At 42.3% G+C, this 27,631-nt stretch overlaps 1 protein-coding gene and 1 non-coding gene across 2 annotated transcripts in view; both read right to left on the reverse strand.

Annotated features, from left to right (window-relative positions):
* Positions 1–4,223: 4,223 nt before the first annotated feature.
* The window catches only part of LOC115147871 (RNA-binding protein 20), a 76,053-nt gene continuing 52,645 nt past the window's right edge, over positions 4,224–27,631 (reverse strand). The window contains exons 4-15 of the mRNA XM_029690137.1: positions 25,820–25,881; positions 24,565–24,680; positions 23,584–23,675; positions 13,282–13,428; positions 11,189–11,320; positions 10,981–11,060; positions 10,077–10,803; positions 9,425–9,973; positions 8,968–9,310; positions 8,688–8,798; positions 7,488–7,609; positions 4,224–5,885 (exon numbers count right to left, since the gene is read on the reverse strand). Coding sequence (XP_029545997.1) covers positions 5,817–5,885; positions 7,488–7,609; positions 8,688–8,798; positions 8,968–9,310; positions 9,425–9,973; positions 10,077–10,803; positions 10,981–11,060; positions 11,189–11,320; positions 13,282–13,428; positions 23,584–23,675; positions 24,565–24,680; positions 25,820–25,881 — 2,550 coding nt within the window. The 3' untranslated portion in view covers positions 4,224–5,816. The remainder of the gene's footprint in view (positions 5,886–7,487; positions 7,610–8,687; positions 8,799–8,967; positions 9,311–9,424; positions 9,974–10,076; positions 10,804–10,980; positions 11,061–11,188; positions 11,321–13,281; positions 13,429–23,583; positions 23,676–24,564; positions 24,681–25,819; positions 25,882–27,631) is intronic.
* On the reverse strand, positions 12,973–13,106 carry LOC115147945 (small nucleolar RNA SNORA18). The gene has a single exon (XR_003866526.1). It is a non-coding gene; the product is annotated as a small nucleolar RNA SNORA18 (small nucleolar RNA).

Here is a 27,631-nt window from a genome sequence, read left to right on the forward strand (position 1 = left end):
ACAACTCGAGTGAGATAAAAATAGCATACAAGGAGTACTATGACTGGCAGTGCATGGCCGGATGAACCAAATCTCGGCCCTGGGAAGGAACATTTTAAAGGCCCATACCTTGTCATCGGAAAGTACATTTAGCAGTTTTCAAGCAAATTTCCTGCAATTCTGCACATTCTGTTATGGGGCAGAGAGATGTTTTTGTTGTTGCAGCTTTAAAGCTAATATCAATCAAATGTATTTATAAAGACCTTTTTACATCAGCCGATGTCACAAAGTTCTATACAGAAACCCAGCCTAAAACCCCAAACAGCAAGCAATGCAGATGTAGCAGCACGGTGGCTAGGAAAAACTCCCTAGAAAGGCAGGAACCTAGGAAGAAACCTAGAGAGGAACCAGGCTCTGAGGGGTGGCCTCTTCTGGCTGTGCCAGGTGGAGATTATAACAGAACATGGCCAAGATGTTCAAACAATCATAGATGACCAGCAGGGTCAAATAATAATAATCATAGTGGTTGTACAGGGTGCAACAGGTCAGCACCTCAGGAGTAAATGTCAGTTGGCTTTTCATAGGGGGCCATTCAGAGTTAAAGACAGCAGGTGCGGTAGAAAGAGAGAGTCGAAAACATCAGGTCCGGGACAAGGTAGCACGTCCGGTGAACAGGTCAGGGTTCCATAGCAGGCAGAACAGTTGAAAGTGGAGCAGTAGCACGACCAGGTGGACTGGGGACAGCAAGGGTCATCAGGCCAGGTAGTCCTGAGGCATGTTCCCAGGGCTCATGTCCTCAGAGAGAAGAGAAAGAGAGAGAGAATTAGAGGGAGCACACTTAAATTCACACCGGATAAGACAGGAGAAATACTCCAGAAATATCAGACTGACCCTAGCCCCCCGACACATAAACTATTGCAGCATAATTACTGGAGGCTGATACAGAAGGGGTCGGGAGATACTGTGGCCCTGTCCGACTATACCCCCGGACAGGGCCAACCAGGCAGGATAAAACCCCACTCACTTAGCAAAAGCACAGCCCCCACACCACTAGTGGGATATCTAAAACCACCAACTTACTACCCTGAGACAAGGTCGAGTATAGCCCACGAAGATCTCCCGCGCGGCACGAACCCGAGGGTGGCGCCAACCCGGACAGGAAGATCACGTCAGTGACTCAACCCACTCAAGTGATGCACCCCTCCTAGGGACGGCATGAAAGAGCACCAGTAAGCCAGTGACTCAGCCCCTGTAATAGGGTTCGATGCAGAGAATCCCAGTGGAGAGAGTAGAACCGGCCAGGCAGAGACAGCAAGGGCGGTTCGTTGCTCCAGAGCCTTTCCATTCACCTTCACACCCCTGGGTCAGACTACACTCAATCATAGGACCTACTGAAGAGATGAGTCTTCAATAAAGACTTAAAGGTCGAGACCGAGTCTGCGTCTCTCACATGGATAGGTAGACCATTCAATAAAAATGGAGCACCATAGCAGAAAGCCCTGCCTCCAGCTGTTTGTTTAGAAATTCTAGGGACAATTAGGAGGCCTGCGTCTTGTGACTGTAGCGTACGTGTAGGTATGTATGGCAGGACCAAATCGGAAAGATAGGTAGGAGCAAGCCCATGTAATGCTTTGTAGGTTAGCAGTAAAACCTTGAAATCAGCCCTAGCCTTAACAGGAAGCCAGTGTAGAGAGGCTAGCACTGGAGTAATATGATAACATTGTTGGGTTCTAGTCAAGATTCTAGGAGCCGTGTTTAGCACTACTGAAGTATCCTGCAATTCTACACATTTCGCCAAGAGGCCAAGATAAAACTTTGCAATTTTGAAGCTTAAATTACAGCACATGTATGTAAAAATATATATATATTTGGGCGAATACAAGAAGTATTGAGTTGAAATATAATTGGTGAAGTAGGTACTGTGTGTGGATACCAATATCCGTGTGAGCTTCCCAGGCCCATGTTGCCCAGGGGTAAGAACATACAGTACCAGTCAAAAGTTTGGACACACCTACTCCTTCCAGAGTTTTTCTTTATTTTTCCTATTTTCTACTTTGTAGAATAATTGAAGACATCAAAACTATGAAATAACACATATGGAATCATGTAGTAACCAAAAAAGATTTAAACAAATCAAAAAATATTTGTGTTTCTTCAAAGCCTTTATGACAGCTTTGCACTCTCTTGGCATTCTCTCAACCAGCTTCACCTGGAATTATTTTCCAATAGTCTTGAAGGAGTTCCTACATATGCTGAGCACTTGTTGGCAGCTTGTCCTTCATTCTGCAGTCCAACTCATCCCCAACCATCTCAATTGGGTTGAGGTGGGGTGATTGTGGAGGCCAGGTCATCTAATGCAGCACTCCATCACTCTCCTTCTTGCTCAAATAGCCCTTACACAGCCTGGAGGTGTGTTGGATCATTCTCCTGTTGAAAAACAAATTATAGTCCCACTAAGCGCAAACCAGATGGGATGTTGTATTGTTGCAGAATGCTGTGGTAGCCATGCTGGTTAAGTGTGCATTGAATTCTAAATAAATCACTGACGGTGTCACCAGCAAAGCACCCCCACACAATCACACCTCCTCCCCCATGCTTCACGGTGGGAACCACACATGTAGAAATCATCCATTCACCTACTCTGCATCTTTTTAAAATATATTTTTTATTTAACCTTTACTTAAGTAGACAAGTGTTTAACTAGGTAAGTATTTAACCAAAGGTTGGAAACAAAAATATCAAATTTGGACTCAAATTTGCTTGTGTTTCTTGGTCCAAGCAAGTCTTGTCTTATTATTGGTGTCCTTTAGTAGTGGTTTATTTGCAGCAATTCGACCATGAAGGCTTGATTCACACAGTCTCCTCTAAACAGTTGATGTTGATATGTCTGTTACTTGAACTCTGTGAAACATTTATTTGGGCTGCAATTTCTAAGGCTGGTAACTCTAATGAACTTATCCTCTGCAGCAGAGGTAACTCTGGGTCTTCCATTCCTGTGGCGGTCCTCATGAGAGCCAGTTTCATCATAGCGATTGATGGTTTTTGCTACTGCACTTGAAGAAACTTTCAAAGTTCTTGAAATGTTTTGCATTGACTGACCTTCATATCTTAAAGTAATGATGGACTGTTGTTTCTCTTTGCTTATTTGAGCTGTTCTTGCCATTAATATGGACTTAGTCTTTTACCAAATAGGGCTATCTTCTGTATACCACCCCTACCTTGTCACAACACAACTGATTGTCTCAAACGCATTAAGAAGGAAATCAATTCCACAAATTAACTTTTAACAAGGCACACCTGTTAACTGAAATGGTTGAGAGAATTCCAAGAGTGTGCAAGGCTGTCATCAAGGCAAAGGTGGCTACTTTGAAGAATCTCAAATATAAAATATATTTTGATTTGTTTAACACTTTTTTGGTTACATGATTCCATATGTGTTATGCCATAGTTTTGATGTCTTCACTATTATTAGAAAATAGTAAAAATAAAGAAAAACCTTTGAATGAGTAGGTGTGTCCAAACTTTTGACTGGTACTGTAGATATTTAAGTAATACACGATTTCCCTAATCTCTACTAGACTACTTTTCCCCATTTCAAAACGTATAGCATTGTGTTCTGTAAATGAGAGAAGTCCAATTGATTATACATAACAAGTTGTTACTGGGAAACTATCCAAAGATAGATAGTTTATTGTATAATTATTTTTTGCTATTTGACTGTAATGTGTAATGTCAATGATCAAGTCCAAGGGTGCAGTTGACTTGACAAAGTCTGTGCTATCAAAACGAATAATCATTATACAATTAGTTTTGTCTGACAAGTGTAATATCCTACCTTAACATCTGGGGGCGCTCCCCTCAAACAGTAGAACGTCACAATGCCCCATGCACATGGAAGTACCAGTTTTTCTCATCCTCAAGGATTTTATTTATGCACATAGTCTTTTACTGTGTTTTGCTTTCCAAATTGTCTAATAAACTAAACTCATTATTTTGCATCCCATTATTCAACGTGAGAAAATAGAGAAAATTGCTAAATTGGTAACACACACACCACAGGAGGTTGGTGGCACCTTAATTGGGGAGGACGGGCTCGTGGTAATGGCTGGAGTGGAATAGGCGGAATGGCATGAAATACATGAAACGCATGTTTTCCATGTGTTTGATGTCATTCCATTTATGCCGTTCCAGCCATTATTATGAGCCGTCCTCCCCTCAGCCTCCGCCACTGATACACAAACAGCTTTCTCTCTTAACATTTTTATTCAAATGATTGCATCAGAAAATAACCATAAGAAAAGTTCAACAAAATCTTAAACACAATCTTAAAACTTAAAATTCACAGTGTAGAAAACAGAGAGAGAGAGCAAGTTTCAAACCCTGCCTCGACAATATATTATACTGACTTAAAATCACACTTAATTTAACTCTTAAATAACACACATGGTCCAGTTCAAGTTTCTCTACAGTTTAAAGGCACTGTATAAATTATTTAGACATTTGCAAAATATTGAACCTGATTGTGACAAACTTTACAATTCACACAGTTGTCAAAGTATTTTTAAATTAAATCAAATGCAGGACAAAACACAACAGAAGAAAACCTGAAGAAAACGTATGGCGATACTTTGGCAAAACTGTATCTCAATTTAAAGGAAAATTCCACACAAAAACATATATTTAGGTATTTGTTTCATTAGTCGATTGTTGATATAGTCCCAAAATGTTCTGCTTGGCAGAATTTTGGGACTAAAGCATTTACAGCACTTAAGTTGTCAAGATATGTAACTTTCAAAATTGATGCAAAATGCATCATACAGGGATGATTTCTGTATTTTGAAAGTTACAAATCTTTCAGACTAATATGTCTTTGTCCATGTCTGTCGGGAACCGTATTCCATTTTGTCTCAATGAACAGACACAGTAGGTATAACAAGTGTAGGCCTTCATATCCTTCAGTTATACACAAAAACACTGTGTAATGAAATATACATTCAAAATTCAACATCCGAATTAAACCAACCCGAGGATTACTTCTACATCTACCAATGGCAGATAAGTTCTAAGGCACTTTGCATCTAAAAACATATGATGTAATATCCCTAACACTTTACAGACTAAAATTAAAAGTTCAATCAAATGATTGTAGTACTATTTGGAGTACAGCTACATAGAACAACATGTAACCAGAACCAGGACAAATACTAATATGGATGAGTTTCAGTTCACTATATCACAGAATCTGACTTCTACAATAATTACTAGAAAGAAGGCTGTGTTTATTCCTGTGATGAAAAACAAACACATTTATTCTCTACTGCAAATAAATCAAAGGGTGAAAGATAGATAAATATATTTTTAACACAAATCTTTGATGACCGGTTTTCATTTTCACAAATATAGTACATTAACACTGGAACCTTTTTAAACTACAGTATTTTTATACTATGTACAAAATCAAACATATTGCTACATTGTATATAGCCTCGTTATTGTTATTTTGTTGTGTTACTATTTTCTTTAGCAAATATTTTTCTTTCTTTTTAACTCTGCATGGTTGGGAATGGGCTCGTAAGTAAGCATTTCACGGTAAAGTCTACACCTGTTGTATTCAGCGCATGTGACCAATAACATTTGGTTTGATTTGATTTTTAGCAATGAGTTTTAGTCCAAGCAATTCTCAGAGAATCGCTCTTCTCTCCGGGTCCAGTGCATTTTACCGTGACTTCCATCCGATATGTCATTTATTCATGTCTCCTTCGTTGAGTGGTCCTTGGCAAGCTCAGATCACTCAGTCTGGTACTTGACAGTACCGAATGATGAGTATAGGTCAGAGGTCACTCTGTAGCTGAGGGGTCAGTTAGTGCACCAAGTAGACTCTCCTCTGCCAGCTGAGACAGGTACTTCTGTGAAGAGCACAAATATAAAAGTTAGCTTTGTGTACGTCGTTGTAGAGTTCCCCTTTAAGTGGGATATTCAACTGCCTTCAAATACTTAGCCTATAACACGGCTATCCACGTTTCACCTTTATTTCACTTATCACTATGATACACTACAATTCCACCCGACTTCCTGTGAATTTTAAAATAAGGAGACCTGATTTATCTGTATTGAGTTTCTTATGCATATTCCGCTATAGAAACTCCTCAGCCAGAGCTACTGCTGTTTGACACAATAGTGAAGGAGGGAGACCTCAGAGAGTGGAATGTTCTGAGAGAGAGGCAGGTGCTTCCTGAACAGACATTAACCTGTCTAGTTTCTACATTCACTATATTTCCCCAGTCCTGTTAAAGGCCAAAACCATCATCACCAGCCCGCTCTCGGCTAAGCGGGCAGCAGCAGGGAGCCCCCACACACACAAAACCCCTCAGCTTTTGACAGACAGCGCAACTGTTCTTGCGGTTTTTTAACCTCGCAATGTAATCCATCAAATGTGAAGGAATCTTTTCCCCTTCTGGCTGCTTTCAGCTGTGCAGTTTTGCATGTGTGTGGGGTGTTTGCGTGCGAGTGTGTGTGTGTGTGTGGATGTGCCTGGATGGTCATTGGGCACTAATAGGTAACCTAATACAACTCCCAGTACTCAACACTGTGAGGGGGCCTTCCTGTAGTCAATGGGCTGCCCCTTCTACTGCCTGTTCACAGCCGCACAGAAATACCCTGGCCTGCTGAACCAAGAGCCTACTGGGAAGGAACCTTCAGAATGTTTTTACTTTACTTGAAGAGCACAATGGGTCTAACAAATGTAGGACTTTCTATCCGCCAGTTAGTCTACACGTTGCCTGTATACAAAGTAGGTCCCCAGGAAGGACTAGAGCAGCTGGGAGCCTTTAGGAAGTAAAGTAATGGATAGACTCCCATGGGCGCCACACTAACACCCTCTACTCTACTCACTCATCGAAAGTCTCCTTTTCTGACACCCCACTGTAGGACCCCCCCCCCCTACCACCCACTGTGGAGAGGGAAAAAAGCTTTGGATTGTGCTGCCAGTTTTGACGTGTGTGTGTGGGCGTGTGTGTGTGTGTAATAGAGATAGTGAGTGACTGATCTCTGTATCTCGTGCTCTGTCCCATGGTTGGGTAACATGTGCCACACTGTAACTCAACTCTAAAGACATTCTTCTGAACTTTTGGTCTCACAATGACGTCACTGAGTGATAAGCTTCCAAGCTTTCCCCGTAATAACTAATACATGTCACACATATGTTCATGACTCTTCTGCAAGGGGTAGTGTAAGTTAACGATGGAGAGGGTTAGTGTTTCCTGCTATCAAAATCTTCATCGTCATCATCATGATCATCATCGTTCATCCCCTTCCTTCCTTCTTTCTCTTATTCTTCCTCCTCCTCCTCATCCTTCTCCCCCTCTTCTTCTTCCTCCTCCTCCTCCTGCTCCTCATGCTCCTCCTCCTGCTCCTCCTCCTCTTCTTCCTCCTCCTCCTCCCCTCTTGCTCTTCCTCATAACCATGTCTAATTAGAATGACCTATGTTAATAGTAAATGTGTTGCTGTACCTGAAGGTTCCTGTAGTGGACAGTACTGCGACAGTGAGAGGTCTTGGCTGTCTCCTCGCTGGTGTAGAACAGGCCACACAGCTTACAGTAGAACCCCGTACTGGGCACGATGAACTCCACCCCTAGAACAGCAACACACCAATCACAAAACTGCTAATACACCTCTAGAACAGCACAAACCAATCAGAGAACAGAACATGTACCCCTACAGCAGCCGCAGACCAATTAGAGAAGAGAATCCCCCGACCAAACAACAGCATCAGACCAATCAGAACACAGCCCATGTACCTCTAGAACTCTTATTAAAAGTTGTTACAAATGTGATTAGAGTGTTACTACACTGAGACTAGAGTAACGTAATGTAGTGTTACCAATGTAACTGACTGGCTAGAGAGGTTACCCAGGGCTAACTCCCAGGTCTGAAACAGACACGTTTTCTAAGGCAGCTAGGAGGAAAGTCAGCAGGCAGCATGGCCCCTCCACCCCTCATCAGTAGCCTTGTTGTCAGTGTGACAGAGGGAAGTTGTTAACTCTTCAAGCTGATCTAGATCAGCTGCACTGTCACTGTCTCTCTCATGGGAGAACACAACGCTGCAGCCAGACACCACTCAATTGTGAATCTATCTCAGCCATGCTGTCAATGACCGTAGCATTTGGCTGTGAAACACACACAGACACACACACGGTGCACATACACTGACACACACCCACGTACACACACACACACACACAGCACACACAGACACACACACACACACACACACACACACACACACACACGATGCACATACACACACACACGGTGCACATACACACACACACACGGTGCACATACACACACACACACACACACACACTCGAAGGCCATCATAGTCCACTCATGTGTAGCGTTGACCAACGAGGCACAGTAGGTCATGTGTGCCTATGTCATTCCAGGCCTAAATAAACACATCTCAGGGGTGCGTTTAACACCTTGCTCTCAACAAGTGGCCAGCTGATGCTACCACATGCGCTCTTTCACTCCAGGTAAAGATAGCATTGGTATAACAGGTTGTTGATTAATAATCATATTATATTCAATAAGCTTTATTTGTCCCCAAGGCCAAGGGGCAATTGTTACTGGGCTTAAAATGACATTGCAGATAGCATACATACAACAACAACAATACTTCATGTAAATAAAAGTAATTTGGTCCTTACCCAGAGGGATGCTGTGTTCACTGATAATCTTCTCCTGCCCTCTAGAAGGTGAGGGAGCCCCTTGGTCTATCAGGTTTATAGGACGTGGGACATGTGTTGAATTCTGGATGACTGTAAATGAGAAGTGAACATAAGTTACCTATAAAATCTAGAAGAATAACATCTGTACAATAATAAACAGGAAACAAGGATGACGATTCAGAATCCCGATACTGGCTTATTTTATCAGGAAGTAAAATACTGGACATATTATTTCATAGTGAGAGAAAATGTTCTGTACCTCTAGGAGTCTCAGACTTGTGCTGCTGTATGTCTGGCTTCATGACCGTTACTTCCCTCCCCACGTCCTCCATCTTGTGTATTACATCCTGGGTCTTGCTGCTTTCATACGCACCAGCGTGATTGGTTTGCGCCAGCTCCTGCGTCGGCGCTCCACTCTTCAGTACTTCAGCTTCCAAACACGTCTCTTCCAGGGCTGCCTTGAACTCCGGGTTGGGGAAATCATCCAGATCTGAACTGAGCTGTTTTGAGGCTACTGGGATGGGTAGCTGTGGCTGTGGCTGTGGCAGTGACTGTGGCTGTGGCTGTGGCTGTGGCAGTGACTGTGGCTGTGGCTGTGGCAGTGACTGTGGCTGTGGCTGTGGCAGTGACTGTGGCTGTGGCTGTGGCAGTGACTGTGGCTGTGGCTGTGGCAGTGACTGTGGCTGTGGCTGTGGCTGTGGCAGTGACTGTGGCTGTGGCTGTGGCTGTGGCAGTGACTGTGGCTGTGGCTGTGGCTGTGGCTGTGGCAGTGACTGTGGCTGTGGCTGTGGCAGTGACTGGTCTGTGGGGCTGGGGTTTGTGCTAATCTCCCCATCTTTCTCCTCTGTAGGTGTAGGATCCACCACCCCACCTACCCCACCTCCTCTGCCCAACTCGGTATCCTCTCTCTGGGCTAACTCCTTCTCAGAGCAGGGCCTGGGACTGGGGGTGGAGGTTGATCGTGGAGCCTCCTCCCCCTCCTTCTCCTCCTCCTCCTCCTCCGTAAGATCCTTGTGGAGGTCTGAGGCTGACACGTCCTCGTGCTCCTGCAGCTCAGGGAGGTCCGGTTCGATGATGGAGTCGTCCTCTCCTACCTCGTCCACTGTGACCAGCTCCTCCATGTTCTTGGGGTACCAGCACTCACCCTCCGTGTCGTCCCCACTCTCCCACTCCTCCGCCTCGCTGTCTTTTTCTCTCTCATGTTTGCCACTTCGTTGAGGAGAAACAGACTTCTCTTTGGATCGCTGATCCTCAGCGGTTTCTCCCTGTAATGATATGGCATTTGTTTGTAAATAAGATATACTGTACATGTCCAACTTCTGATTTACGTATAAATCTTGCTTACTTAAAAAAAATCCTATCACTTACGTTATTTTCATTCATCTCTATTTCCGGTTTCTCCGTCCCGTGTCTCATGGTGGGTTTCTTGCTCCTTCCCCGTGTCGGGGACACTCCTCTCTGTCTTCTGTCTTCTCCTGTCCTGCTGGGTAGAGACTCCTCTCCCAGCTCTGACTCTGAGTGTCTGGATCTGTGGTAGTCCCCTCCATCCCTCCTCTTTGACTTGACTCTCCCCTCCTCATGTCTCTGGTACTGTGGCCTCATGGGCTTCTCTGACTTATACACGTGTTGTGTTTTGTAGGAGTCCTCATCCATGTTCCTGTACGAAGGGAAGTGGGGCATCCCCTGAGGGCTACCCCGCGGGTGGGGGTACCAGTCTCCCCCCCTGTTTCCCCCCCTCACCCCCTCCCCTCTTCCTCCTCCTCTTTCGTCCGCTGATCTGGGACTGATCCGGTCTCGGTCGGAGGGTTTCAGGTACGGCTTGTTCCGTCGATCCTGCATCCTCCCGTTCAGCCTGTCGTCATCCTCTGTACCTCCGTTCCTCCATGGCACCTCCTCCCTTTCCCTCTCTCGTTCTCTGTCCTCATCCCCCCTTCTCATGTGTTTGGCGGTCCAGGAGCCCCGTTCCGGGCCTCCTCGGCAGGGTGCCCCCTGCGGGCTGTGGGCTGAGCTACAGGAGGTAAAGCTGGGGCTGTGGGAGCGAGGGCTCAGAGAGCGGCTGATGGGACTACGGGACCGCGCTCTCTCTGGCATGTAGCTGGGAGGAAATAATAGAATTAATATGCAGTTTGTAGTCAGGAAGTAGTGTTGGATAATTTCATCCATTATTTGTTGTTTTCTACAGGGGATCGATCGTACATAGACAATCGCATATTACAACAAAAAATTGCCGCTAAGAAAATGTACAAGGAAAGAATGAAACAAGTCGCCTTACTGATCATTCTCCTGCATCTCGTCCCTTTCCCTCAGAGAGTTGATATCCTGGATGATTGAATCAACGTCTTTACCTGGTTTCTGTATGAACAGAGCGTTTTACACCATAATATGATACTGTACAGTAGATACAGAACACAGTTGGTGTGAGCTAAATAACAACTGTAATAAACATTTCAACACCACAATGTCAACCCAGTACAACTCACCTTGAGCTGAAGCTCCTTGTATCTCTTGGACATCCTGATCAGTAGTTTCTGATCATTGATCGTGGCTGGAGTCAGCTGGTAGTATTGAACCATAGCCTGGGCCGCCTCAATGTACGCCATCTCCACAAACGCCTGTGGAGTGAAGAGGAAGAGGAAGAGGACGAATACTTTATTGATCCATTTTCCCTTACACTCCAAGAAAATGTGTCTTACATTTTACCCCCAACCCCTTCTAAAGGCATGCAAACACACACACACAGGTTGGAGATGTTTGCGCAGAGGGTATTCACAGTGCAGGCTGCAACGCCTCATGCAGATTTTAGGGCTTAAGTGCCTTGCTCAATGGCACAACAGCAGTTGAGTGGAGTGAGAGAAAGACACCAGTGTTAGACAACTGTTTGTGACAGTTTAACGTCCTTTTTTTCAAATAACATTTTTGCAATAACATATGTCAAACAAGGTGCGAGCAAATCTTCTATATCCCAGCCAGGGTATCATATTTCATTGGCCTCATAAATCAAAAAGACAGTTACAATCTGCTCAGATACATTTCTGGGTAACCAACACCCATGATTTTAGTGTAGTCGAGCCCCTTGAATGTGATGTGGGTGACATTAATGAGTCATTTTAATACAGTGTCTGATAAATGAAATTCTAGAGACTGAGTGAGACATCATGTTCTGTGATAAAATGGTTGGATGGACCGTAGGGAAAAAAGACATCATTATCACATTACAATAGAAAATGGTCCATGAAACCGTAGGCGAAAAAGGCATCTTATCGTATTACAAGATAATATGAAGTGGAAACAATTCATCTGGTCCAAAGCAACACAGGGGTACTGGTCTATAGCAACACAGGGGTACTGGTCCATAGCAACACAGGTGTATTGGTCCATAGCAACACAGGGGTACTGGTCCATAGCAACACAGGGGTACTGGTCCATAGCAACACAGGGGTACTGGTCCATTGCAACACAGGCATATTGGTCCATAGCAACACAGGGGTACTGGTCCATAGCAACACAGGGGTATTGGTGCATAGCAACACAGGGGTACTGGTCCATAGTAACACAGGGGTACTGGTCCATAGTAACACAGGGGTACTGGTCCATAGCAACAAAGGGGTACTGGTCCATAGCAACACAGGGGTACTGGTCCATAGCAACACAGGGGTACTGGTCCATAGCAACACAGGCGTATTGGTCCATAGCAACACAGGCGTATTGGTCCATAGCAACACAGGGGTATTGGTGCATAGCAACACAGGGGTACTGGTCCATAGTAACACAGGGGTACTGGTCCATAGTAACACAGGGGTACTGGTCCATAGCAACACAGGGGTACTGGTCCATAGCAACACAGGGGTACTGGTCCATAGCAACACAGGGGTACTGGTCCATAGTAACACAGGGGTACTGGTCCATAGCAACACAGGGGTACTGGTCCATAGTAACACAGGGGTACTGGTCCATAGCAACACAGGGGTACTGGTTCATAGCAACACAGGGGTATTTCAAGACATTAGAGAACTGCTCCAGTTGTCAAGGGCATTGACCCTTTTCTCCCAACAAATATATGTGACTAATATTGTGACTAGACTCCACCGTAGAGCAGTAGACGTTTGTGAGGGGGGAAATGGTGTATCTGGTCCATAGCAACCGAGGGTTATTTCAAGACGTTCGCAAAGGGCCACACGTCCTTTGGTTTGCGTTTCTCCATGGCAGTTCTTTGTTCATTGAAGTGTGACTTGACTCCTTAGTGGTGCTGTATACATTAGTGAGTATTTGTTCTGCAGTGATATCCCACAGGGCTAATGGCAGTAGCTGTGAGGGTAAAGCGAAACCACAGGTTTGTTCTTTGAGGCATTTCCAACGACTAGGGCTCACTGTGGGAAGTCTGTCTGGGTAGGCCTCAGTCGTTAAGTTAATCGTTTAATTCACCTTTTAATAATCATCAGGTAAGACCAAAAACGAGCTCACTTTTTGGCCCTTCTGGGACTGGAGGACTGGAGTTGTGTACTTGTGTTTGGAGTTGTGTACTTGTGTTTGGAGTTGTACACTCATGTTTTAAGAGAATAACATTGTACTGTACCTGGTGGGTAGAGCGCATGAGGATGTAGTTGGTGACTTTCCCGAAGGGCAGTCCCAGGTTGATGACATCATTCTCTGTGCAGCTGCCCTCGGGGAGGTTGCAGATGTGGACGACCCGTCCTGTGATTGATTTCCTGGGTGGAAATGGCTAAAATAAAGATAAATAAGAAAAATGCATCAGTATGTTTATTACTGTTAAAACATCATACGATTTGTGTAATATTTCACTGTATTTCATGTATTATTTACACTAGTAAAAGTCTGATTAAAATAGTCAATTACAGGTATGCTCTTATCTAAAATTACAAATATGAAAAAACATGTCCGCTTTTAAGAAAACAGCACAATGATCTGAGAAATGATCAGACAGAAATGCAGTCCATTCTAGGCTGTTCCTGTCTTCTTCCCTCTTTTTGGAAGACTTTTTTAAGGTCAATGAAAATATTTGAACCTACTTCAGCCACAGACTGTAGACCTAGACTAGACTGTGGGGAACTATTTCCTCTCTAATGTCAAAGCACTTCAACATTATCACTCACACTCTTAGAGCGTATCTCTCCACCTCAGTGGCTCTGATATAAATAGATCCCCGGTGAAGCGACACGGTCGCCGTGACAGCGTGACAATGATAATGAGAGCTTTCTCGCTTGGATTTGGGAACATGTCAGCTGACCAGGTACAGACATCAGACATACATAGCACACACACACACACACACACACACACACACACACACACACACACACACACACACACACACACACACACACACACACACAAAGACCCAGACATCCCAGTCATCTTTGCCACTAATCCCTCTGGATTGCCAAGTATAGCAACCCCCCCGCTCCTCTCCCCCCACCTCCTCCCTACCTCCCCCCTCTCTCTCCCTCTCAGAGTGGTGTAATTTACACCCAGGGGTAGCACTCAGCTCTGAGGTAAAAACCATTGGCCTCTCGTCTGACTGACTAATGGCCAACAAAGTAAGTGAATGAAGAGGGCGTCAACACTTTTCCCTAACAGCTAGGACACCAGATGTAATGGGAATCAGCATCGTGGGTCAACCTATGGAATATATCAACCACTGTGTTGTTCAGTTGATACAGCACTGGATGTACAGTAACATATGGTACTGTACACTACTCAGACATTTCATGTTCACTTATGGAAGACATTCAACATATCTTTATTTTTTATGTATCTGGAAAAAGGACCCGTAACTAAGTATTTTGCTGTTAGACTACACCTGTTGTTTACAAAGAATGTGACAAATACAATTTGATTTGATTTGGAAATTCCAGGCCAAACCGGGATCGTTCCTACATTTTACATTTTACATTTTAGTCATTTAGCAGACGCTCTTATCCAGAGCGACTTACAGTAGTGAATGCATACATTTCATACATTTTTTTTCTGTGCTGGCCCCCCGTAGGAATCGAACCCACAACCCTGGCGTTGCAAACACCATGCTCTACCAACTGAGCTACAGAGAAGGCCCTAACCCTAACTAAGGTTCCTAACCCTAACTTTCACCTTCAGATCACTTCAAAGCAAAATGTGTTTATGTGTCACATAAAACAGCACTGACAGACAGTCCCTGACAGCCGGGGGTTTGGGTGACCATGATATTACCCAGGACGGTCATAAATCCCTCCATGTTCTCCCCTAACCTCTGCCCTCTCTACTGTACAATATGTCAGTTAGTGCTGGATTTCTTCCGATCAGATTTATAAGAACAACAACACTGCAGCCTATCAGACCTGATCTGTCCGTAACCATGACATTACCCCAGAGACAGGCTGCCCAGCTAGCCTGACAGAGAGTCCCCCTCTTACCTCTACCCTTTGTCCTCTCTGCCTTCTGTAAAATGTCTGGTAGTGCTGGAATTCTTCTGAAAAAATTCCCTTTACATGTAAGAACAACACTGTAGCCTGACTAGGGTTGCAAAGGGAGGGTATATTAGTGGTAACTTTCTAAGTTTACCAGTACACTACCAGAAGTTTGGTAACTTTAAAGGCATTTATGGAATTTTATAGCGGCCTTTTTAGGTATTTAAGATTATCTCTGGCCCTCTGTGTGGCGTTATCACATGTAAAATATATAACATAATAAAATGAGGATTTTAAAACAGAGAAATAGAATGACAAAGCTGTACAACATGCTAAATATAAACCATCAACTTAGTGAGTACCATTGGTGTTAAATATGAGCGTTTCAGCATGAAGTATCCTTTATTTATTTTTACACACAGTTATTTATTTTACTATGCCAATATGTCTTTGTTGTAAATGTTTTGCAGTTTTGAAAAAAGGCAATAGTTGGAAGAGTTGCAGAGTTAATTGAAAATAATGCCATTGTTGATTAGAAGCTTTTTTCATTAATTAGGCTATTTTCTCTTGAAACTGGACAATATGGATACATATATAAAAAATGACTACTTAAAAAAAAAAACGTTATTAAAGTATAAATTACCAAAGTTACCATAGATTTCCACAGATTACCTGTTAATTACCAAAATTACTGAAGTTATGTTAACTTTTGTAAATTACCGGTAGTTTTGCAACCCTAAGCCTGACGGGCCTAAACTGTCCTTAACCATGATTCTACCCCAGGGATGGGCCGCCCAGCCTGCCTGACAGACAGGCACACATGTGGGACAGTCTGGTATCTGATTCTCCTGGGTCTGGGCCTGTCAGTAACAGTAGCCAGGGCCAGGGATGGTGTTGTTTTTATAAGGAACTTGTACAGAGGAAATCTAGCACCAACAGATGTTTTACAAGAGGTAGAGAGGATAGGGGGACAGGGATATTGAAGTACTGATGTTGCTCTGTTTTTAAAGTTTCCTCCTTTAGAACCAAGATGTTACACCCCAACATTAGAACCAAGATGTTACACCCCAACATTAGAACCAACATGTTACACCCCAACATTAGAACCAAGATGTTACACCCCAACATTAGAACCAACATGTTACACCCCAACATTAGAACCAAGATGTTACACCCCAACATTAGAACCAACATGTTACACCCCAACATTAGAACCAAGATGTTACACCCCAACATTAGAACCAAGATGTTACACCCCAACATTAGAACCAAGATGTTACACCCCAACATTAGAACCAACATGTTACACCACAAGATTAGAACCAAGATGTTACACCCCAACATTAGAACCAAGATGTTACACCCCAACATTAGAACCAACATGTTACACCCCAACATTAGAACCAAGATGTTACACCCCAACATTAGAACCAACATGTTACACCCCAACATTAGAACCAAGATGTTACACCCCAACATTAGAACCAACATGTTACACCCCAACATTAGAACCAAGATGTTACACCCCAACATTAGAACCAAGATGTTACACCCCAACATTAGAACCAAGATGTTACACCCCAAGATTAGAACCAACATGTTACACCACAAGATTAGAACCAAGATGTTACACCCCAACATTAGAACCAACATGTTACAACCAAAGATTGGTATACAGTTTGTGAAAAGAACATTGCTACTGTGCTGCTACCCTGGACTCATCCCATAAAACCTAAGATTAGAAGAAAAACATTACACCCCAAGATTAGTAGGTAGTTTATGTGAAGAACACTGCTACTGTGCTGCTACCCTAGACTAATCCGCTATCCCCAATGTTAATCTATCCAAAGCCCTGATTGCCTACAGGGTTAAATAACTGTCGTTTAACTGCGTCTGGCCCGCCACCTGATTTTAACGGTTTCAGATGCGAGAGTGATAATTCTATTTGCGACTCTGTGCCAACTACCACTAGGCTAAGCTAGCTAGCTAGCGTGCGCACACACACACACACACACACACACACACACACACACACACACACACACACACACACACACACACACACACACACACACACACACGAAAGGTCACAGCAGCCCAGTCAGTAAACAGCAACAAAAATAGACAGCAACAGGCTGTTAATGTCCTTGAGGTGAAAGAGGGAACAAGTCTTGCCACCGGTCCGGCCGGTCTTCGGGGTTGTATCAGTCAGAGTGTTTGCCTTGTAAATATGTGGTCCAGCGATCTGGACACTTGTTCATGCTTTTACATCCTTTGGATCCATATATTGAGGGTCAAACAGTGTCTGTTTCTGGGCTTGGGGAAGACGTTGACGCTTCTTAAACACAGCTTTAGGATCTTGGATCAGATTACCCTAGTCATAAACCATTAGGAGGATGCCTGTCTGACCTCGTATCAGTGGTTATAGGCTAGACTTGTTCATACCTTTATACAGCCTGAGCCTTACCCCTGACTTGAGGGTCATACGGTGTAAATGTTCTTGGGCTGTGGAAAGATGTCAACACTTCTTAAACACAGCTCTAGCATTTTTTTATTTAACCTTTATTTAACTAGGCAAGTCAGTTAAGAACAAATTCTTATTTACAATGGCAGCCTAGGAACAGTGGGTTAACTGGCTTGTTCAGGGGCAGAACGACAGATTTTTACTTTGTCAGCTCGGGGTTTTGATCTAACAACCTTTACGGTTACTGGCCCAACGCTCTAACCACTAGGCTACCTGCAGTAGCAATGACATTACCCCTTGCTTCAATTGTAACCATTGGAAGGGTGTAACAACAAAAAAACCTGACATTGTATCAGTGGTTAAAGACAGTTTCTGTAATATAAATCTATGTACTGTAGTGTATGGCAGATTTAAAATAAAAAAGGCTGACAATGGCAGATGATTTACACATCTCGTAAACGTGATTGGGTTTACAGGGGTACTGGGAGCTGCGTTTCTGTTGGGAGATTGTATTACAATCACACATTATCTGACCTTCAGATCTGGGTTCAAATACTATTTCTAATACTTTATCTGGGCTTACTTGAGCTTCACCTAGCGCGATGGAACCAATAGAATAGTTGTAAAAGTGCAATCCCCCACCCATCTGGCACTCAAGGCAGACTAGATCAAACTGTTAGTATTTGAAAGATTTAGGTCTGGTGACCTATTCATCAGGAACTGAAGTGAAGTTACAATTGTAATACATGAGGCAGTTAGTCAAGTTACCAAAGGCCCGGCCTGGCAAAAGTCATTGTGGCTAGTAAACCACATTTGAAACGTGTGACTGGAATGATATGACATTGTGATGTTTATCACATGGTTTACATGTGATGGTCTTTGATGTCAGTGTTCAATTGATATTGACTTTGCAATCAATTACAAGAAAGACAGATGAAAAAAAGAGAGATCGAGAGAGAGAGAGATGTTTTCGTGCACCAGTGAATGTTTTGATACTGCTACCGAGAGTCAACCAAACATGCTTGCAAATTCCCACTTTCACTCTCAGCAGTCTCAGCAGTAGTTCCGTCCCATAGACAAACCACTAATAAAGAACACAGCCCTTTACACCCATACCCGTATACGGGTTGAAAGTAGCAGATTTGGACACTAATAAGCACTTAAATTGGAGAGCAGTGGCTGTACAGTAACATGCTATACATGACGTCTGAGCTCAGGCTTTGCGCTTCACAGCTATGAATGGGTTTTGACTGACAACCATTCTGAACATGATGACAACCATCCCTCACGCTAATTGGCCAACTTTTTGCAAACGTTTGGTTGTCTGAATGAGGTAAATTCTGAAAATTACGAGGACTCTATGTATTTTGAAAGATGAGACGATGAGGATTGTTATAAATACCGCTTCGATGTCATACAAGCAAGCCAAACATCTGTCAGTCCAAATGTGCACTTCACATGTCCATATCATGTTTGATGTCCAGTTACAAGATGACATGGTGTTATACCCTGGGTTGTCCTGAACAGAATGAGTCTGTTTGTTGTATTGTGAAGACAATGTGCCGCGGACCACGCATCTGAATGCTCTCATGACTCTATTCCATGCGCACTAAATGTACGATCTTCTTCTCTGAATTGCCGTGTGAAAGCCTTACACTGTAAGATCCTATTTTATAACTTAGCTAGTCATGTTTGCAATAGACCAAGCTTTTAAATGATGCTCACCAGACCCTGACTGCGATTTAATGGACCACTTTACACTCTCAACCAAACGTTTCATTTTGAACTCTACACTTTACCCTCTCAACCAAACGTTTCATTTTGAACTCTACACTTTACACGCTCAACCAAACATTTCATTTTGAACTCTACACTTTACACTCTCAACCAAATGTTTCATTTTGAACTCTACACTTTACACTCTCAACCAAACATTTAATTTTGAACTTTACGCTTTACACTCTCAACCAAACGTTTCATTTTGAACTCTACACTTTACACTCTCAACCAAACGTTTAATTTTGAACTCTACGCTTTACACTCTCAACCAAACGTTTAATTTTGAACTCTACACTTTACACTCTCAACCAAACGTTTAATTTTGAACTCTAAACTTTACACTCTCAACCAAACGTTTAATTTTGAACTATACACTCTCAACCAAACGTTTCATTTTGAACTCTACACTTTACACTCTCAACCAAACGTTTAATTTTGAACTATACACTTTACACTCTAAACCAAACATTTCATTTTGAACTCTACACTTTACACTCTCAACCAAACGTTTAAGTTTGAACTATACACTTTACACTCTCAACCAAACGTTATGACTAGCAGCGTGCTGTTCCCCTCGAGAGACATTCCTGTTTGTTTATCCAACGTTGGATGAACGTTAGATCCTTGTCGTTGTACGACCAGGGTGCTGACCACATTCCTAAAACAGAGGGCCCGGCCACGCCTTGGATCGCCGTGGAGTCCCCTTGCTTTAAAACTCAACCTCTTTGCACCGCCAAGCCCTCCTGTGGATCTGTGTGTGTGCTTGAGGTCTCAATTCTGTTTCAGTTATTTCGTTTGGCCGTTAAATGAAAGACACTTTTGCATATTGTTTTCATGTATAATGCATTGTAGTTCAGCCCTATAATTAATTGGACTCTGCATATCAGTACTGCTACTAAAGATAAATGAAGATATCAGCAGTGTTTGTATTAGGTACTTTGAGTCTGAGAAAAACAAATTGCAAAGACCTAGGCTATGAACGCAAATCATTATGTTATAATAATTTTTAACTTGATATTCAAGTGTACTACTACAAAATCACAAAATTCTCAAACCATGCCATAGACTAGTTGACAGTTTAGCTGATAGAGTGTCTGTTGACTATTATATATTTTTTAACAGACCACCAAAGTCATTTTTCTATAGGCTACCCTGCAAGACTTGTATTTTGCTGGGAACAACACAACCTCCATCTGTTGGGTTGTTGGTAGCAGGGACAGGTGTAGTGTTTACAGGGCTAACATTAGCACACCACTGACATGATAAAAGGCCTCGTTAATAAAAAGGGTGTCAAACAGATACATAGGTTTCTGTGGAAGCCTTTCTAGCCTGGTCCCATATCTGTTTGTGCTTGCCAACTTGGTAAGACCGAACAGACAGGTCGGGAACCAGGCTAGTTTTTTGTAGGAGTTCCACAATTCACATCAAACGCTTTTAAATCTCCAATAAAAGTTGTTGCCTAACAACAGTTGACAATATTAAAAGGTATTGCCTAACAACAGTTGAGAATGATAAAAGGTGTTGCCTAACAACAGTTGACAATATTAAAAGGTATTGCCTAACAACAGTTGACAATATTAAAAGGTATTGCCTAACAACAGTTCACAATAGAGACATATGTTTGTTGGTGCAATGCAATAGGCATCAGTGTGTTGTTCCAAGGAAGAAATGTGAACATGTTTATAGTGGAAAGGGACGGAGGCCTATTCCAAGTTGTCAGTTTGAATCAAAATAGTGAAAAAGCAGACACGCAACACAAAAACCATGATGGGACTTGAGCTCCATATTATCTCGCTATAGATGGCTATCACTCAGTCAAATCCTCAATCAAACGACTTAAAAATACTTAACCTCGGACAAAAAATAGCTAAAAAAGTTTCCTCAATTAATTCCACGGATAAAATGTCACGCCGAAATAGCCCGACAAGCCGTGGCGATACTATCATGGCGATACTCTACACCTCAAGTAAACCCAAGTAAGACCTCACATCAAAAAGTATGCTGCCAGACACACACACACACACACACAGATGCGCACAGACACACACACACACACACACATACGGATGCAGGCACACACGTCACCCCTCTCCTCACCACCTCTCCTGATGGAGAGGGTGTCTTGGCCACGTGGCACCTCCAAGTCAAGGTGCGCTGTCATATGGTGTAACGGGATGTAACAACTGTTTCTTACATATACCACATGGCACAAATATTATAATATAACAGAATAAAATAGAATGGATCATTGGTGAAAAAGGATGAATCTATCATTTAAAAAAAGCTATAGGGAAAATGAAATAACACACATAAAAAGATCTATTCATACTCCAAATAAATGAATACCATAAATTAAACAGTTACATGTATAAACCGTTATTATCTGGCCCAAGCCTACGGGGGTTTTGTAGCTGAGTAACTACATCTTCGCATACGGTTGCGAATTAATCAGTTAGACCCATTTCATCACCAAAGAGAAAGCTGAAATCTGTGTTTACAAGCCAGGCATTTAATTATATAGTTTGTAGGATATATCACTTTGAAATCAAATCAAATCAACACACAACAACAAAAAATAGTATAAAACGCAACAAAAACGAACCAGGATTATGAAAATCTATCTTGCCACAGCCAATGTATTTTTTTGCAGTTTAGCACTGTAGAGTCCTCGCATATGGTTGTGATAAAGTCCATTAGACCCATTTTATCACTAAAGAGAAAGCTTAAATCTCTTCATTTCACACACACGTTTTCAAGCCAGGCATTTAATTACATAGTTTGCCGGAGATATCCGTTTAAATGGAGTTAAGTTGTCTAGCAAAGACAAACGCTGCTCTCTGGATCCACAGCTGTCAACGAGGCCCTTTGCTGGTCCGTTATTATTTACTAACACAACACACAACACCATCCGCCACCACAGCTTAGATATCCTAATAGCTGAAACACAGCTGAAATGTGTATGCTCAAAACCAGAGAGATATGGATGGAAGCTAGTGGTCAAACTAAAACAAGAGTGCACATCTCAGTCAATATGGTTCTTTAGTTCTTGAAATAAAACATATACTGTATTTAAAAATACATCAAATAAGTAGAACTGACTGGAGAAACACTGCCATACAACAAGAAAAATACACCTTGGCACAAATACATAGCCTACTATGTGCCCCCATGTTGGGCCCCCGTGTTGGGCCCTTCCTCTGCCATGCTCTCTCTAGGCACAGAGGCACGCCAGGGCATAGGTGGAACAAGGTGACGTGTCTAACCAGCTTTCTCACAGACACACAACACATCACACACCAAATTAAATATACGTTGATTAATTATGTAGGAATAGACACATTCAATTAAATTATATTAATAACTTTAAGAACAGAGACTGTGCGTCGAAGATGGTGGTTAAATTAAAATACTTCACTCAGGCCATTTACCATTGAAAAAAATGGTCAGTTCCTGTCTACTTAAGCTGTGATAGCATGAGTCTGGTCTACTTAGTTCATTGACTTCCATTGAAACAGAAAAAACGAGGGAGTGCGATGTCTCTCTTCCTCTTCAATCTCTGCTGTGCGCAAAGTAGAGAATCCCACACATGCGGAGAAGCTTCAGACCTTTAGCTGTCGGGAAGAGGGTTCCAGAAAACATGGATCTGCAGCCACTCCGTAACTTTAATTAATAAGCCATACTAAATGCTTTTTAGTGCTTTATAAATGATTGTAACGCATATAATGCTTAGAATTTGCAATGCTTATAAATGTTTATAAATGCACTATTACTACTAATTTATTGATAGTATATTTACTATGTATAAATAGTTGATGCATGCTGACTAGTTAAATTAAAATAATATTTTATATTATAAAGTTAAGTGTTACCATAAAATCAATCTGTCATTCAGTCCAAATTTACTATATGTATTTCACAAAAGCATGTATTCACTAATCTTGATATACAAAAGCCAAAACATTGACCTTTAAATTGTTTAATCATGCTTATTAATGAAAGTTATTGTAAAGCGTTACCCCAAACTACAGTCATATCTCATTCAGTAGGGCATTTACAGTTTTTGCTTCACAGCAGCAGCCTAACTGATCTTGATAAGAGAAAGCCAAACATTTATCTGACCTTTTACAAACTGTACAATCTGTCGTTGTAGCCTACACGTATTTACATCCACACACAGCAGTAGCACATATCCCCTAATCTTGATAAGCGAAAGCCAAAACATTTGTCTGACCTTTGACCCAGGTGGGAGTTGGGTAAATCCAGCCCCTGACATGGGATAGGTCCTCATTACTCCAGCTGGTAGGTTAGCTCCGGATGATACATCTGGATAAATGTGGAGGAAACAGGAACGACAGGACCATGAAACACATGGGATTGGGGAAGTTATGTTGTGTTAATTCTTGACTGTGAAGAAACCAGAAAATCACAATGACCTATGTTAAAATGTTGTCATGCTATCCTAGTTTTGCTTGTTATGTTTGTATCATGGCTGTTCTTGAAATTAAAGGACCAGTCTACTTCACAAGCTCACCTTAAAAATAAAAAATTACAAATATTGGCTCCGATAAGAAAATACCACCTTTCTATTATTTTATTATTATTATTATTATTATTTTATTTAACCTTTATTTAACTAGCCAGTTAAGAACAAATTCTTATTTACAATGACGGCCTACCCCGGCCAAACCCGGACGATGCTGGGCCAATTGTGCACCGTCCTATGGGACTCCCAATCACTGCCGAATGTGATACAGCCTGGAATCGAACCAGGGACTGTAGGGACACCTCTTGCACTGAGATGCAGTGCCTTAGACCGGTGCGACACTCGGGAGCCCAAAAAGAAGTTGTACTCTCAAAATACTGTAATCTTTATTGAAAAGAAACTATAAACCCCAGACAAATAGTGTAAAAATACAAGTTTCACAATTAGTAATAGTAATTTACATCGATATTACAAGTTTTATTCGTGTTTTTTAAGTACTATATTGAGATGATATCAACACATCAAGTTAGCCCGATCTGCTCCCTACTCCCTAGATCGAAAAATCCAAAATGAGACCCATGCCATGCACCCTGCAGTCTAAAAATAGCAGCAGTTCCACCCCCATCTACTGCATATCTACCACATATCACATATTTCCCCTCTTAAAAACACCACCACATTGACCTTCAACCTCAAGTCTTTGAGACACAGACACACACTCCAACCTACCTTGATTGGCGGTGGAAGAGTAAGCCATGGAGTTATTCACTCCGACGTTGTTTAGGCATCCTTCAGACGACCCGGCGGGACCGTAGTGGACGGCTCCGGCTGTGATTGTAGCACTGCTGACAGAACCGGACGCCACGAGAGGCTTGTTTTAGTTTCCTGACTAACTGATTGAGTGATCTGACTACCTGCACTGCTCTGTCCTCCCTGGCTAGTCTATCTTGCTGACTAACGGAAAAGTAAACGTATGAAAGAAAATTAAATAAAGAATGTTGCACACTCTATATACAGTATATCCCAATGATTTAATGGGTATTAATTACACCAATGTTTTGGGCATTATGCCCCTTCTGCAGGGACGCTACCGGAGACTAGTTTTAGATTTCTGACAGACTGACTGTCCCTCGACCGTCCATGCCTGGCTCTTGCTATATCTTGTGACGGGGGACCTCAAGTCTCATATTCAAAAGCCATTAAGGCTGTATATGGAACACAAGTGTAAAATCAAATGCCTCGGCTGTCCGGGGATATTTACTTTGGGAATAACGGAGGAGATCAGAATAAGGTGAAGACATGACTTAATGGTCACAAGAGTATGACGATTGAACTTACAAAACAAGGACAGAAACTAATACATTAAGTAACTTATAAAGCATGTATAAACAGGTATAATGGCTTAATCATTAAAGTTATTACAATTTTGTAGCCTATATCTGACTGAAAAGTACCCTAAGAACAAACTTTCAGTGAAGCACATGCTACACAACTGCTACACAACACAAAAATGTACTACATTTAGGAAACGTTTTTGATAATACTTTGCAATAACGTACACTTTCTAAAGCATTTCTAATTATGTTATTAATGATTTATAATGCATTTACAAATGATTAAATAACCATTAATGTAGTTATAAACCCTTTAAACTCTATATGAACGGTACCCTATTGTAAGGAGTTTTTTACTTATATCTCAAACCCACAGTGGAGCACGCGTTACACAAAATGTCAAAACAAGATCAAAACAGAACACATTTAAGAAATTGTTTTAGCCTATACCGTATCTAACTGAAAGGCACCCTCAATACTGTACTTCACAACCCACGGTATGAGCGGAGCACGTTACACATTACTCATTTGTTGTCAGTCACTCCCTATTCCTAGACAGGAAGCAGAAAGCCGTTTCTAGATCACACAGAAGCATATCAACGTGCTGTCTAATCGATTTGACCTCCCTATAACTCATCCTTATAACTCACCCTTCAGAGTACAGCAAGCGGTTCTGCAGGTGTAGTTTACCTTTCACGTGCTGGTCCCAGTCCTGAAAACACACATCCAACAAACCCTGTCAGATAGATAGACCCTGACTCACTGAACGCTAACCCCTACCTCAGTGCACCCCCTTTGAGCACAACGACATTCCCCCCCTGTGTGTCTGGCCCTGATCATGGGTGGCTGGACTATAATTAAAGGGGTAACGACTTAGAGCGGAGAGCAACTGCTTCTGGAGCAGCTACAGTTAGCCTGGTCTCAGATCTGTTTGTGCTGTATAGCCAACTTGTCATGCCAATGGGATATATGAGTCCCAAAAGAGTTGGCTAGACCACACAAACAGATCTGGGACCAGGCTAACTGTAGTTGGCTCTGTGGTGTAATGATATTACAGCCTGCACACCACAGTAAAACTAAACTGTTCCTCACACCCCCATTCGAGGAAGAGGCCATTTACAGTTCAGTTCACACACACTAATGAACTAGTAGTTGTTGAGCAAAGGATCTATTACAGAGCTTAACATTAGAAAGAGCAAGATGCAAAAGGGATTGAGTTCAATATTCACACCATAGAATTAGGAATTAGTATACTAGAATCTTCATAAACCTTCTTATGATGGGATAAAGGTCAGCCATTTTGGTCAGGAAGTTGATCAACCACGGTTTGCCAGTGTTGTGATAAGATATTGTGTAAAATAATGAATTTGAAGAATTTATCTGCACTGTGTTTGTTAGCTAGCTAGCCAGACAGTTTTGATTCCAATAATTATTCAAATGAACTGCCAATATGCCAACATTCCATTCAAACAATGCAGTCAATCCACAGCCATACACTGGCTGAAATCAGTTGATGATAGGACTTAGACAAGTTGTAAATACAACAAGTGCTGATTGTATCATATAATAGCACTCACAGCATTCCAAGAAAACTAAAATTGAGACATTAATGGTCTGTTTACATATATTTTTGTCACGCCCTGATCTGCTTCAACTGTCCTTGTGCTTGTCTCCACCCCCCTCCAGGTGTCGCCCCTCTTCCCAATTATCCCCTGTGTATTTATACCTGTGTTCTCTGTCTGTTTGTTGCCAGTTCGTCTTGTTCGCTCAAGCTAACCAGCATTTCCCTGTCAGCTCCTATCGTTTCCCTAGCCTCTCTTTCCTCGTCCTCCTGGTTTTTGATCTCTGCTTGTCCTGACCCTGTACCCGCCTCCCTAACCTCTCTGCCTGTCCCGGACCCTGTGTCTGCCTGCCGTCCTGTACCTTGGCCTTACCCTGGATATTCGACCCCTGCCTGCCTTGACCTGTCTTTGCCTGCCCTTGTTGCGACAATCAACATTGTTACCTCGACAGTCTGCGCCTGGGTCTTACTTTGATTCCTGATCATTTTAGAGGCTATTTATACAGACAATTGGTATAAAACCCGTATAAACTGTATTTATAATTATATGACAATATTTTAGGTTGACAATAATTCTATTACACAATTTCCGATATATCACACGCCGTACTTTTATTTTCCTGCATAATTAAAATCTGGATTATGCCTCTACTGCCAATCATTCCAATCAGACTGGTTTGGATATCTCCCTGACCAATATGGCTGCAATTTTCACTTCATTCTGGAACTTTGAGGGTTTATGACATAGCCCCTCTAGTAATTTAATAGGATCTCTATGTTTCACACACTACAGTAAATTAAAATTGAAACGTATTGATGATATATGTTCACTAGAATAAAACCATGTTATCCCACATCGTCTATGCCTGCATCTCAGTTTCAAAGAGCAATACATTCTGAT

The sequence above is a fragment of the Salmo trutta genome, chromosome 14 (assembly GCF_901001165.1).
Source record: "Salmo trutta chromosome 14, fSalTru1.1, whole genome shotgun sequence".
In the NCBI taxonomy this organism is placed as follows: domain Eukaryota; kingdom Metazoa; phylum Chordata; class Actinopteri; order Salmoniformes; family Salmonidae; genus Salmo; species Salmo trutta.